The 15,953-nt window shown below is 38.4% G+C and overlaps 1 protein-coding gene across 3 annotated transcripts in view; it reads left to right on the forward strand.

The window, feature by feature from the left end:
- LOC113231070 (1-acylglycerol-3-phosphate O-acyltransferase ABHD5) overlaps positions 1 to 15,953 on the forward strand; it is a 56,606-nt gene that overhangs the window by 2,810 nt on the left and 37,843 nt on the right. For all 3 annotated transcript variants that reach the window (XR_003310526.1, XM_026465237.1, XM_026465236.1), the window contains exons 2-5: positions 3,721 to 3,797; positions 7,386 to 7,592; positions 11,046 to 11,220; positions 13,831 to 14,103. Coding sequence is in view for 2 of the 3 variants with exons in the window: in XM_026465237.1 (XP_026321022.1) it covers positions 3,721 to 3,797; positions 7,386 to 7,592; positions 11,046 to 11,220; positions 13,831 to 14,103 (732 nt within the window). In the remaining variant the exon portion in view is untranslated. The remainder of the gene's footprint in view (positions 1 to 3,720; positions 3,798 to 7,385; positions 7,593 to 11,045; positions 11,221 to 13,830; positions 14,104 to 15,953) is intronic.

Here is a 15,953-nt window from a genome sequence, read left to right on the forward strand (position 1 = left end):
ATATTTTAACGGAATACTATTCTCATACGTACAGTCAAGAGCACATCAAGCTTGACACTTTGCACTTTGGCTCGTTCTTATCGTAAGCGGCATAGAGTTGGATTTAAGTGTCAAGCATGAAGTGCTCTTGACCCTGTACTTACGTACTCATCTAATGGCGGTGACAGCTGCTTTAATATTCTACAATTATCAAAGATTTCGAAACTTTAAAAACTTTTTGTCACATCTAGTCTGGGGGTCTACTCTCAAACACAATTACTATCACATAAGTAGGTAATACTGGACATAATTAAACGGCAATATCAAGTAAGAAGTTCATCATTCATCATGCGTTTATTATTTTGGTCGAGTATTACTTATTTCACAGTAATTGTTTCGGCCGGATGAAAATCTTTTAAGTCACTCGTTAAAGTAACTTAAAAGTATTTGACATTTGCTAGGTTTTAAAGTTGGTAGTTATAGTACCTTACAATGTATTTGTATTGGCAATTAGTGGATAGTGGAATTTTACTGATTCTAAAATTATTTGTCGTTTCATTATTTAATTAGTCGAACAAAAACAAATTTTATTCCAAATTAAACTAAATGCAATAAGTAAACCAAATACCTTTATTGTGTTTTGATTCTGGCTGCTCCAATAACTTTACTTATGTACACAAATATTCAAAGTTAGTAAGGGGTATAAAATATGTAATGTAGTATAAGTCGTGATATTTTTTGTGACATTAATATATTCGTTGATTGATACCTAATAAACAAAAAAATGATCGTACCTAATAAACACTAATTACTTTTTTACATTAAAGTTTAAGGACGATCTTGATTTATTTTTGGGCTCTCCTGTGAAATGTCTAATGCACTTATTAAGTTTTGTTATGGAACAGCCGTATTATTTGAATATACGTCACACTATGAAACGCTCAATAGGCCTCTCAGCTCAATCGATTATTTTAGTAGTAAAAATGGAAGTAAATTAATTTGCTACTCCGCGAACCCAGTGAAGGTTAAATCGTGCAAAATAGCTGCGCTTGTGTTGAATATTTTTTCATGCAGTTAATTATAACACCCTCCCTCCGCATAAAATTAATAAAATAAATAATACAAGCGCAACTATAGTCACAAACCATCACCACAAATATACCCGACACGTGTTTCGCCTCTCCACGAGAATCCTCAGCCGAAATTAAAATTTTTTTAATCCATTTTTATCTCAGTACTTTGACCTTCAACTATATTAAAATAAAATTGTTTTCTAAATGCATTTTACCCATATTGCAATACTCAAAGAGTGACTTATTTACTTACAAACCCAACAACAAACATGAGTTCAAATAATAATAATAATTAATGGCTAAGGGTACAACAAATTATTATTTTGAATCTTGCCTTACGAATGAGCAGTAGAGTTTAATCAATGACGATTTCAAGTATAATTTGCTTGCCTATGGCCTTATTCAGAGTGACGGGGCGGGCTTAACGTCTTAGGCTTAACTCACGACGCGTCATGTTTTTCACCTATAGCATATTCATCTCTATTTTCCCATTATTGAGGTACAAATTTGTGTTATGCAAATATGGAGTCCCGCGTCAACGCGCGACGACGCGTGTCGACGCGCGTTACCAGGCGCTGTAGTTGGAAAACAGGGGGTCTACTCTCGATCTCCGTCCGACATCCGTCCGAAACAATTACTGCCAAATAAGCAACACTTGACCAAATGAAATGACGCGTGATGCAAATGAAACTTCATACTTGATACTTGTCTTTTAATTTTGTCGAATGTTACTTATTTGACAGTAATTGTTTCGGACGGATGTCGGACGAAGATCGAGACCCCCAGGACGCGCCCCGACGCTTCGACTCTGCGCTAGTGTAAGTTGAGCCTTAGACGCTCGTTGCGTTCACAGTAGCCGTGCGGGTAAATCTATTGGCTCGGTTCGTCCGTACTTTTCACAATGCTTGATTTAGCGTCTATTGTTTGTTTTCGATTTCGACATGTGGATCTACCCGCTCGTAGCCGCTTCGTCACTGTGAAAGGGAAGACGCCAAGACCCGCGCGCCCGCACCCGCCGCCGCGCCCGTGCCTGCACTCTGAATGAGCCTTAGAATAAAGATTATTTTACTTAAGCTTTCAATCTAATTAAAATACAGATTTGATCATGCTATAATGTTGGCCGTACATTAGTCATTTAAACAGTACATTGACTCATCCGAATAACAGAGTCCGATGTGATTATATAGCGAAAAGAGAATAAGTACGTTACGAGAATAATTTCCTTATTCAAACTAAGGCCTACGTAAGGTATTTTGAGAATTTATGTATCTTATTTCATTACGGAAATATAAAATCGAACAACGGTCGATCTGACATCCACAGCGAAGAAGAACGAACGAAATGTACTATGTCCTGAGAACAAGTAGTCTTGCACATAGACCTTTGTTCTACTACTGGATGAACCGACATTTAGTAGCAGAATTCCTTGTGAAGAGTTCGTCCAGGGAAATAACACCACTTTACCCTATTTCTGCCGCCGAGCAGTAATGTGACCATTACTCTACTTTTCGGTTTTCAAGGATAAAGGTACTGGTGAAATTACAGGCATATAGAACTTTTCAACTTGTGTCTCAAGGTGACGGGCGCACTGGCAGTGCCCCTCGGACCTTTACGAATGAAAATTAGTGAGTGGCAATGAAACTGTTGTGGACAAGCGTGTCGATTACCTACCGCTGTCGATGCTGTAATGTAACATAACAATGTCATTTTCCTTTAAATACATGCTATGTTAAAGAATACATTGCTTATTCAAACCAATTGGAATTCTGTTACATTGACCGTTCGCCACCGCTGTACTTTATCCGTAGATGTAACTTATACAGAATGCTGCTGTACAGTATAAAGCTAAATAGACAGTTGATGATTTATTTAAACTCTCTTTGTTTTATTGCGTGTTTCGGTTTTGTTTTCTTTGTTATTTTATACAGTCATTGGTCTAAAAGATTTAAAAATCTTAGTAATATTTTTTACTTCCGGTGAAACAATCCCTTAACTTGGCTTAACTCAAACTAGCGCAGAGTCGAAGCGTCGCGACGCGTCATGTTTTTCGCCTATAGTATATGCACTTATATTTTCCCATTATTAAGGTACAAATTTGTGTTATGCAAATATGGAAACGGGAACTTGGATGCGGCGCGTACACTTGAGCGCAGTGGGGCGTCAGACGCCGATCACATTGTGATCCGGGCGCACTAATGCGAGCGTCGTCGCGCGTCGACGCTTAGATCCGGCCGGATTCGAATTCTAGCAAACCGTGCCAGAATAGTGAATAACTTCAAAACGGCGTAACGACTAAATCTAGTTTTTTGCGACTGAAACCGACTAAATAGCGCCTTTTTTCTGGCTAATCAAATTTCAAAAACTCGACCATGTTCACGCTGGAACAAGCCACGCCGTATTTCTTGCTTCGAGAGCAGTGCCCCTGGTGTGTTTAAGCTTAAAATACCAAGGCTAATTCAACTTTTTTATTAAGACGTCCCGATGATTATGTGCTTCTATGTGACAGTACGCAACATTCGATTATGGCTGTTGATTGCACCAAACCCAATTGTTCGTTATACACATTGAGCTAGGCTTTGGGAAATTTTATTTTGCAAGCTAGTACTAGTTTGGCCTTGTTTAAAAATGTACCTGTCGACGTTTTTAATAGCAGCTGTTTTTCTTTCAGTTGGACCGGTGGATGGTTCAGCTGGACTCGTCAGTCGGATAGCATGCTACGTAACGTCGAGAAACAAATACTATCATGTAAGTGAAAATTATATTAACACTGGTGTCTTTTAGGAACAGCCCCATACCTTTCTACATTCGTTTGCATTATAGTGACCCTCCCTACCGGCCCTTAGGGTATACGAGAAGGGCACTATAACGTGTGCGCGCACAGGAACCTTCTGACCCCAGATCAGCCAGTGTACAGGGTTGTTATAGACCTCTATCACTTGACTTCATCCGGTTGGTCTTGTGTCTTAGGAACAACTATATAGAATTATCAATTAGACGACAAGTTTATATTCGAACACCTACAATAAGCTATTTTCTTATTTCTTTATTATACGACCGGCTACGACTGCCAACAGATGAACTGCACATCTGCAGTCTTCTTGTCGTATCAATGGCTTACACTATAATGCTTGCCATCACAGTAAGAGGATTTGCCAGTCGGCGTGATGATACTCGCCGGTTATTTCCCAGGGTGCGCTCATAACCGTACATTATACAAAAATGTTGACGGGGGCAGGCCGTCAGTGACAAATCGTAATTATAATAATAACTCTTTATTGCACAAAGAAAAATACATGAAACACAAGTTATAAAGGACATATACAAAGGTAATTTTATATATAATTATCGTATATTTTTTGTGAAACCGTTATTTAACAGTATACATCTAAACCATTTGATCTAGTAACTAACGCCATAAAACGATGAAAAAAAATTGAACAATGTTGATTATTGAATGTCTTGTAAAGTAAAAAAATCAACCAACAAATCAACCCGCATTACAAAAATGGAAGAGTTTCAAGTTGCAATAAAAAAAAAGATTTGCGAAGATTAAACAATCATAAACTAAACTTTTATTTCCGGGAAGCAATTGATAATATTGCTGTTGTCAGTCGAGTCATCTCGGTGGAGTTTAGACGTAATTGAAGTCGATAGAATTATCGCCGCTCTTATCTAGAAGTTTTTTACGTCTTTGTTACTGTATTTTCAAAATAATGGAATTTATCAGAGATAGTGACGCATTACTCGTAACTACGTATTCATTAGCAATGGGCGATTGTTACTAAAAAAATATCGAATAAATCAATAGTTGCACTATCCTATATTCAATTTTCGATTTAGCCGTCTTTACAGAGATATAATCGAATTACTAAAGTAGTAATTACTAATTAAATTTTCAGTGTCTAGAAAAAGGTCCTCTATACTACGGAATGTAAAAAAAAATCGATCCTATTACTTATTTTTGTACCAATCGATCCTATTATTAATTTATTAACAAAAAATCCTGTTACTACTTGTTACGATATTTGTTTAACAGTAAAAAATTTGTAACTAGTAGATTAATAACTATGTCGATTCATAATCGACATTTAATGAATAATCAAAAATTGAAGTATTATAGTAAGCTAGTAACTAATTAGTAATTAATTGATATCAACAATCGAATTATTTTGATTGTTTATAATCGAATAATTCGCTTATTTTCAGTAACTATCGCCCTTCGGTAGTATACCTAAACTTGTGCATAGTATATGTCTGGTTTTTTTTTTCTAACCAAGTGATGAGACTAAAAAGTCGTGCGCCTGGTGGTAACCGACACTGAGGGGCACTACCACTGCGCCTGACACTGAGACATGAGTTGACAAGTCTCATGTGCCAGTAATTCCACCAGCATCCTTACCTTTCAAAATTGAACATAGTAATTTTATTTTTATTTATTTTATTTTCATTATTTTTGGAAAACTTACAGCTAGGTAACAAGAATAGAATAAAATATAATACACGCCTGACAGGCCAGTGCATGTATGCTGAGGGCTAATTATAAGTTTCCACATATAATATATAATGCTCACATTATCTACCGTTTTGCGGCAGAAATCGGTAAGGCAGTACTTCCCTGGACAAAATCTTTCACGGAGCTCTACTATTATTAAAAGTAATTTTTATTCGTTGTTCTAATCTTTAAACAAAATATTATTCATAACTTCACTAAAACACGGGCCCAAAAACACGAACACCGTGACTTGCTCATTACTCGGCTCGCGTCCCGGCCCGAGTCAAGGTCATGTTCAAATGGCTGATATGCGGTGACTCAGCTTATCTGATGAAATCTAGTACCGGCTTTGTATCAATTATTTAATATGGCTTGAATTATACTTTTTACAGCTATTTTTTGCGAATCTACCGGCAGTTAGAATGTCTATTACTCATACTCGTGTATACGTCAAAGTGAGGGTTAATAATAACACCGTGTAACACGTTTTTTTGTTTCTGGGTTATCAATATCATTTTCTAATTGTATGTAGTTAAACGAAAAGGATCCAATGCACATCCAGTCACTTTGGACATTATGGCAGTTTTTCACTCTTGTTTATTTTCAAACCTTATAATGTCATGTAACTCCAGAATTATTTATTTGTTTATATGCTGATCTAAGAGGTTAGACTTATAAATCATTATTTGATAATTTTGTGGATTGGGTCCTTTTTGCTTAACTACGTCCAATTGGTTTTGTCATAAACAAACGAGAAAATTTTAGTTACCTGCAAATACTGCTTTTCTGGTCAGGACAACGAAACGTCGAAATTTACATACCATTACACGTACATATTTTCGGGTTTATCTTTATTAAAAGACTATCACTCTTTTATAAAAAACCGACCTCAAAAGTTCGTGGAATTACTTCTGTTTGCCAACTTTTATGGAAATCGATTACCGGAAAGTGCGCGAAACTGGATTCCTCCCCACCTTTAGAGGTGGAATATTTTCTTCAAATTTAAATGGGACTAAAACTGAGGGTTTCTTACCAACAAAAAAAGAATCATTAAAATCGGTTCACGACAACATACGCACAAAAAAAATACAGTCGAATTGTCAAGTGTAACCATTAGGTTGCAACGGTTTAAGCTACAAATTAAGGGGATTGATTGAAAATCGGCTGTGGTAAAAATGTTTACTGTCTAATAATCTTATACACTACAGTTTTTCCTTTACCTTTTAACCGACTTTTTTCCTTTACCTTTTAACATTGACTTACAAATAAATGGACGGCGGGTCTAATACAAAAACCACGAAAAAAAATGTCCCCAGTCAACCTATTCGAAATTTAAATTGTAATGTCATCGCAGTATCGAGCTGTCTGTAGAACAAATGAAGACTAAAGCGGAGTGTCGCGCTCTGTATACGATTTTAGCGCCTTAAAAGTGCGGACACTTTTTAGCGCGGACCCGACGTCCATATAATTGTAAGTCAATGCCTTTTAACCGATTTTTTAAAAAAAGGAAGATGTTCTCATATCGACTGTATTTTTTGTGTGTTACGTGATTACTCCGGCATTTATGAACCGATTATGATGTTTCTTTTTTGTATGAGAAAGGGTGCCTCAGTATTGGTCCTATTTAATTTTGAAGAAAATATTCCACCTCTAAGGGTGACAAACTACCCTAGTTTGTCACCCTTAGAGGTGGAATATTTTCTATGAATCCGGTTTCGCGCACTTTCCGATAACCGATTTTAATAAAACTTGGCAAATAAATTTAATTCCAAGAACTTTTAAAGTATTTTTTTTTATAAATAAGTTATTTCCTTTAATTACACGGTAATCTTTTATTTCAGGTATAAAAACAGCATACAAAAGATTTTATGTGGATATCGGATCAGTGGTCGGGCAAAGCGACAAAATATGGACTATATCGCTGAACGACGAATCGAATAAGACGCCGCTGGTGTTGCTGCATGGCATGGGTGCCGGCCTCGCTCTGTGGTGCCCAAACCTTGATGCCTTCGCTGCCACGAGGCCTGTGTACGCCATTGATTTGCTAGGTGAGTTATTATAAAATATTTTATAAATACAATTCTCGTTCAAAGAATTTTAAAACATTCATGAACTACGTATGTAATGTAGATGATTACGTACGTAAGCATAGTATGTTTTGCAATACTCTAAGTATGACGTCAGCATTCCACAGATTCTGTAGAGTGGGTCGCTATCTATATGCATACTACGTACTTATAATTTTATTATCACATGTTTATTTATTTTTTTTAATTTAATCCGTTTTACTTGTAAGTGCCAAAGCACTGAAATTAGTTAAAATATTTGAAACCTACAGTACCAAAATACTGTAAATACTGTAAGCTTTCATGTATTTTTAATAAATAAATTAAAGTTATCTATTTGCCAATGAAAAATCTCTGCGGTCGCGTTTGGTATTTCATAAAATTGTTGCTGGGTTTGGGTCGCGTCCAGCGTCATCATTTTTAATTTTTTAACGGACTTTTAAAAGGGGAGGAGATTCACAATTCGACTGTATGTTTTTGTATGTATATTACCGATTTCGATTATTCTTTTTTGTAAGATAGTGGCTACCTACGTCAATAGTGGTCCCATTAAAATTTGAAGAATATATTCCACCTCTGAGGGTGTCAAATTAAGGGATGAACCCAGTTTTTTAACATTTCACCCACTTCTCGTTAACCGTTTTCAATAAAACTTGGCAAATAAAATTCCACTCAGTTTGAGGTACATTTTTTTTAACTAAAAGTCCGGTTCGAAGGACCAATGTTAGGGGTCCTAATGGGATTACAATAAAAAGTGAACTACACACATCAAAAAAAGTTTGCGATCACTTCGAAAAACTGAAATCATTTTTGTTACTGTAGATTATATTATGATTTAAAAATTAAAAATAAATTAGAACAAAATTAAAATATTTAAAAATAAATTAGAACATAAAACAATGACCCCGTTCAATTGTTTTTTCATATAAAAAGGCTTTCAGTCCTAGCTTACGCTCATTCAGAAATCTGATTTAGTCAATTATAAGCGATTCAAGATATTTTTCGCGGAAAGTTGTGATTGAAAAAATGCCAAGAGGATTATCAGAGGTTTTACGAGCTAGAATAGTAACTTTGAGGGAAGAAGGATACACCACAAGAGTAATAGCACGCAGACTTGCTATATCCCAATCCTGTGTCGTGGCTACGTTGCAGAGGTATCACGGAATGGGGAATTTAGCTGACCGACCCCGCAGCGGTCGCCCAACTGTTTTGACAGCTGCCCAAAAGCGCTATATTAGATTGCTGGCAGCCCGTGATCCAACAATCAACGCCACTAAAATAAAAGCAGAAGTCAGGGCCGCCTCTGGGCTTGAAGTTAGCACGCAGACCGTTCGCAATTGCTTGCACCAGGCTGGATTACGAGCACGGAGGTCTTGGCGAGCTCCGCTCAATTCCCGGCAACGTCAACAACGAAGATTGCAGTGGGCTAGACTTCGGCAAAATGAAGAAGGTGAGGACGAAAACATTTGGCAAAACTGTCTCTTCGTTGACGAATCCCGAATCAGCACTCATCCAGATAACCGACGCGTCCGTGTCTGGAGAAGACCAGGCGACCGTGAAAGACAAAGAACTGCCACTGGAACAGTTCAGCAAGGCGGAAAATCGGTGTCCTTTTGGGGTGGCATTATGATTGGAGCTAGAACGCCTTTGATTCCGTATCGGGGCTTCATGACAGCAGACATGTACAAAGCAGTTGCTATTGATGATATCGTCAGACCATTCCGAGTAAACCATGGGCACCAATTTGTACTGGTCGATGATAATGCGCCCGCACATCGAGCTCAACGAGTCAATGCTGCTCTTCAAGAATACTATATCACACGATTAGACTGGCCTGCCGGCTCGCCCGACTTAAACCCAATAGAGCACGCGTAGGATGCTCTTAAACGAGCAGTATGGAACCGTGAGCCACGTCCCCAAACAGTTCCAGAGCTCAGGGAAGCCGCTATTGAAGAATGGGATAGGTTACCCCAGGAAATGCTGGATAACTTGATCCTCAGCATGCCCAGGAGGATCTTCGCATGTATTCGAGCCAGGGGAGGAGTTATTTTATATTGAATTCACACCTTTTAATAATAAATTGTTGTTTAAGTTTAATTAAACAGTCTTTTTCTTTCTATGAAATTTCTATCACTATTACATTATGACTAATGGCTCAATTTTTTAAAATAAATAATAAAAAATAGTTTTATATTTTAATTTCAAACAGGGTATTCCTATTTAAAGAAAGCATACAACATAGATTTTTTCTTGATAAAGTTAAATTTAAAGAATTATAGGAGCTTATGCTATTGATCGCAAACTTTTTTTGATGTGTGTATATTATAATAGGACTGGTGTATATATATTGTTTATAATACCAAGTGATGGGACGAAGAAGTCGTGTGCTTGGCGGTAACCGATACGCCTGTCCATAACAGTTGCAGTACCACTCGGTGCTTTGACTCACAAAGTTCTGAGGAGCACTGCCACTGCGCCCATCACCCTGAGGCATAAGTTCACAAGTCTCATGTGCCTGTAATTTCACCAGCACCCTTACCCTTCAAGACCGGAACGCAATAATGATTGCATTACTGCTTGGCAGCTCCACTGGACAAACTTTTCACAAGAAGCTCTACTGCTACTAAATATTCTATTCTATAATATTCGCCGTCTCAATGAAGTACATGGATTGCTTTTCAAATACAATATATAATAGGAAGATAGACGGTCGCCGGTGGTTGTCGATTAAGCGAGTGCCTCTGTACCGCTGCCGCTAGTCGTGACGTTACGTTAGGCTGCGTCGACCTCCTGCGCGTCTCGTCCCGAGCGCGGGTTCATCTCTGGTTTCTCTCAGAGTAAAGTTTAAGGAGACTGGTATCATGACTGTGGCATCACAGTACATTTACTCAAAAATTTTATATGCCCGTAAAAATATACATAGTTTCATAAGAAAGAAGATATCCATAACATTAACCTAAGTCATGGTACCACGATTTCGTTTAGCCAAGGTAAACGACTCTTTTATGGGGAACTGTATACGATTTTACAAAAATCATTTGTCATTATCTTTCTTATCATGTTTATCATTTCCTAAATTTAAAAACTACATTATAAATATTTTTATTGACAAGTCATATTACAAAATTGAAGACAACAGGTTAGATAAAATGATGATGGAAAGACGACATGGGTCTAGATTCCCCACAAATTTGATTCAAAGTGTATTTCATAGCATTTAAGTTTATTTGAAAAGAGTAATCCCTAGAGTTTCTTGCTCGTTCTTCTCTGGGAAGTCAGCGTAGTGCAGTAGCAAGCAAGACGTTTTCAAGTGTAAATTTATTTTACTTATGGAATAAATGATTCTTTTGACTTTGACTTGTGTGTAAGGCCGGTTCGCAACAGTATGAAACTTGATTGACGATGGCTTGTTAATATTAATGGGTGCTGTGTCAGGTTTCGGTCGAAGCTCGCGGCCGAAGTTTGCTTCAGACGCGACGAAAGTGGAAGCGCAATGGGTGGAGTCGGTCGAAGAGTGGCGTCGCGAGGTCAACCTCAGCGAGTTCATTTTACTCGGACATAGTTTAGGAGGGTACATAGCCACTGCTTATGCTATGAAGTATCCTGATCGGTAAGATTTTTTTAAACTTTTTTTTGAACAAGTGAGCCTATTGTGGTGCTGTCGTGGAAGCACATCCGAGTTTTTCGGAATTAATTTGCACAATTTAATTTGAATCCGACATTTATCATGATTTTTCAGTGAATGAAAACTTCGTGAGGAATCCTGTAAATCGAAGGAGGTTCACAACCCCCGGAAAACTTGTAAAGTCTCCACTTGCTGTGGGGCATCGTGGTAGACTATGGTCTAAAACTCTTGCCTGAAAGGAGACCCGTGCCCTGCAGCGGGACATATAAATGGGTTGGAGATGATGAACTCTGCTACATAGGGCGCACTATAAGTTTCCGGAACTGACCACTTACATAAACAATATTTAAAAAGTAATTACAACATTTGAAAATGGAACTCTTTGGCTGTAGAATACAGTTTGTTTCATCTGACTGTCACTTGTTTTTATATTGTGGCGTCATTTTAGAAAATGGTTGTCTACTTCACCGTGGATTTAACTCGTGAAAATTTTCGAATTTAAGTGTAATTTAGCAGCTCAGCGGAGCTTCGCTCGGCTTCAAACTGCTTTTGGCGATGAAGCACTATGCAAGACGACTATTTATAGCTGGTTTGCAGAATTCAAACGCGATCGTGTGAATCTCAGTGACCAATTTCGTGATGGTCGCCCATCCACTGCTGTGAACCACAAAATATTGATGCTGTGCGCATTATGATCAAAACAGACAGGCATGTGACATATTTGAGATTCGGGCATCTTTAAGCATAGGCATGAGTCAAGTACAATCAAAACTACACAAACATTTGGGTGTGAAAAAGCTGTGCTCTCGGTGGATTCCACACAATTTGACTGAGGCTCAAAAAACGGATCGCGTCACTTAGTGCAATGCCATGCTTACCATATTCAACGAAGGGGCGTCAAATTTGGTGTGGGGGATAATAACAAGTGACGAAACATGGATTTATAGTTACGATCCCAAAACAAAGCAGCAATCGAGCGTATGAGTCTTTCGAGGTGAGCCGAAACCAACCAAAGTGGCACGCGTGTAAAGTGGCTCTAAGCGGATGATTGTTTCTTTTTTTAATAAAACTAGACACGTGGCTACTATTGCTTTGGAGAAGCGTTGTACTGTGAATAGTGATTGGTACACGACCATTTGTTTGCCGGAAGTTATTGACAAACTCCGTAAAAATAACCGTAAACGCCGTATCATTTTGCACCATGATAATGCCAGTTCTCACACGGCCAGACAGACAAATGATTTTTTTTATTTCCAAAAATTAAGAACCAGTTACGCAGTCAACGCAAAATTTTCATCACCTGATTGAAGAGGCTGTCGAAGAGTATCAAAAATGTTTCAGAGATTATCACGGAGGAGTGGCATAAATGTTTTCAAAATGTATTCATTCGTACGAAAAAGTGCATTAACACTAACGGAGAATATTTTGAGAAACAATAAATTCATTTCTGACCATTTATAGCATTTTTTTCTTATTCATTCCGAAAACTTATAGTGCGCCCACGTATAACCTGGGTTCTGTCTCAGCGAAATTAATTCAACCATTTTGATCCGTTTACTTTGACTCAAAACTAGGAGATTTCCTGTACTATGAGTTTAAGTTCATTTCCCAAATTGGTTCTATCGGGAATCGAACTCTCGGTTCTTCTCATACACAGTACAAATTGTTGGGCCACCGAAATCGTTAACATAATTTCTTAAAGATATGAAGGCCCTGAAACCCCATTGGGCCATCATGATGGAGTGTACCCTCAGATGGAGACCCGTGTAAATGTGTAGTCTGTGTTAACAGTGTCATATTTATAGGCATGACCAAGTGTTGGATCCTTTCAATCCGTTTAACTGTAGCTGTTCCGTAACACTGGTTTCTTAACAAAAAATGGTTGACCACAGCCCGTCCGACCTCACCGAACTCCCAATACCTATTGATTCGCAGATTGACGGCTTTGTGCGTGTGAGATCCGAGATAATATAGACAAGTTTTCTACATTGACCTGGCTGGGGATCGAACGCGGGTCCTCAGAGATTGCTCTTAAAAATGATTTTGCACAAAACTGTACGTGCGCTGATTTTCCCCCACTACGCTACACCATATTATTATTGTGTAGTACGAACAGGAGTGCCTTAAATTCAGAAATGTTTAGCATTGAAGCTGAAGCGGCTGGTGAAATTACAGGCACATGAGATGTGTTAGGGTGGCGAGCGCAGTGGCAGTACCCCTCAGATCTTTGTGATTTAAAACACTAAGTGGTAATGCAAATGTTATGGTTATGACAGGCGTGTCACTTACCACCAGGTGGGCGACTTGTTTGTCCCATCCTTTGGTCTCATAAAAAATGTCATAAAAAACTATTTTATAATCATACTCCCATAATTGAGATACCAATCCGCGATGGTAGTACAAAAATGTCAAAAAGTAAGTGCAACCTTGGACAGAGGTTATTTCAATACATCACGGGAATACTGTGATTATGCTAGTGTGACAACCCTACGATCCGAACGTCTACGTGTAGGCATCGACGCGCCGAACAGGCTGAGTTGCCCACTTGCCTTATTATACTTTGGTATTGGTCTAAACAAAATTCTTTGTTCACAGTGTACGTCACCTAATTCTAGCAGATCCTTGGGGCTTTGTAGAAAAACCTCAAAACGTATACGAAAAATACAATGTCCCTCTATGGGTCAAGGCAGTCGCTGTAGCTGTACAACCGTTGAATCCTCTGTGGGCAGTACGAGCCGCAGGGCCGGCCGGCAAATGGCTCGTGGGCAAGACAAGACCTGACATATCGCGGAAATATTTGAAGTACATTCCCGACGCAGAAACTATTATACCTGAATATATATACCAGTGTAACTCACAGACGCCCAGGTAAGTTGTTGTTATAAATGTGAATAGTATGCTTGAATAAATGGACTCATTACCAGGGCTCCGTCACTCGCTCAAGGTTACGCTTTAAGTCCTACCGCTAAGTGTGCCGACGTCGGCTCAAGCGCTCATACAAACAAGTCTTTCATTTATGAGCATTCGGCTCCGCACGACTGCACACGACGGGCAACGTTATTTTCACCTTTCTGGCCGCATGCTTAGGCTCCTTTTTCCTCGTAGTGAGCACCTGGTGTTATTAGTCAGATTTAGTAGGCTATAGTGATGTATCTGTTACGTAGTAACTATTAAGGTAATCTGTGCTATTACGCTCGGTGCACACTGACGGAGGTGACGAATACACGTACCCTAATGTTATGAGCTTGTAGTTGAAATTTCAATGTTTAAGGTCGTACTTACAAAAACAAAGATGCGGTAAGTTTAGGATAGCCGGCAGCCTCCGGAATTCATCGGGAGCCTTCAGGACGCTTCGGCACGCTTTCAAACTAGCGTTGCGCCATTGCGAATAATGTCGGTATTCAACTCGTCAGTAATTACTAATCCTATCATTCGAATGACAAATTAGTAATCTACTAATTTAGGTATTCGAATGATCTAGGGTACACTAAATACCGTAAATGAGGCGGGGACAGAGATATTTTGATATGGACATAGTGAGTGATCAGGATGGAATTGCGATTACATTGCTACACTTGGGATTTATAGGCGATTGCGTCGATGCTATCGCGCGTTTGTATCGATGCAGTCGCGCATTTACGTCGATGCAATCGCTTATATGTATAACCTGAAATAGAGACGAAATGTCATAATTTGTTAGAAAACTATTCTGCCATATCATTACGGTGACAACTGCACTCCGATTGGCCAGCCCAAATTCGAAACAATTAACGGGTGTCGTCAATTGTATCACTTCAAATTGACCAGTTTAACTTGAGCTTTGCTATAATGGACGAAATTTGAAAAATTACATTATTTAATATTATGGAATTACCGATGAAATGTGATTCCGTTTGTTTTGTAATTAGATGTTTTACTGTTTTTCTCACACCACCGAATGGAATAGCTCCCCATTATTGGAGATATTATCTTTATTACAATAAATACATAATATTTCTGGAATATACGGAGACGTACACACAGGTCAATTGTTGACGCTGTACTATTTCAGCTTTCTATTTTGTGATTTCAGTTCAAACGAGAGTTGATATTTAAAAGTGATAGCACCATTTGACTGATGACTTGCCAGGGATGGATGGCCCTTATTTCATCTATATGTCTGGTTATATACTCGATGGTTTGCCCATACGAATGATTAGTATTAGTAACATGCAAAGTCGGGTATCGGTATTCCAAAGGTTATTTGTTCACTACGGAAGAAAATAATAATAGAAGTGAACCGATGATATGAGATACCGCCACGTGTAATATTTTTGGACTATCATTTTTGCTCTCCAAAACATCACAATAAGGCATTTTTCTAGAATTTTAGAGAATTTGCGCGAAAGAATGACAACCATACCCGTACAAAGCGAAAATGGCAGATTGACCTCAAGTGTGGACTGTCAACGCAACTGTCTATACGGTGGCCACTCGTACGATGCTAACTAACCATTTCTACTAATATTTATTGTTCTGTGTTATTCACCCAAAATGTTCTTCTTATCGTATCGATGGCATAAACTGCTTGCCATCGGGGTGACAGGATTACTCAAAATGTTGTTCTACTTGGAATATAGTTCTCGACTTCAATTCATCTACCATTTTTAGATATACAACGGTAATAAAACAGCCTGCAATGTTACGACTGTGATCAGTCGTAACATCTATGGTCGTAA

Source organism: Hyposmocoma kahamanoa, unplaced genomic scaffold, assembly GCF_003589595.1.
Source record: "Hyposmocoma kahamanoa isolate Upper Pololo Valley unplaced genomic scaffold, ASM358959v1 64, whole genome shotgun sequence".
NCBI lineage: Eukaryota > Metazoa > Arthropoda > Insecta > Lepidoptera > Cosmopterigidae > Hyposmocoma > Hyposmocoma kahamanoa.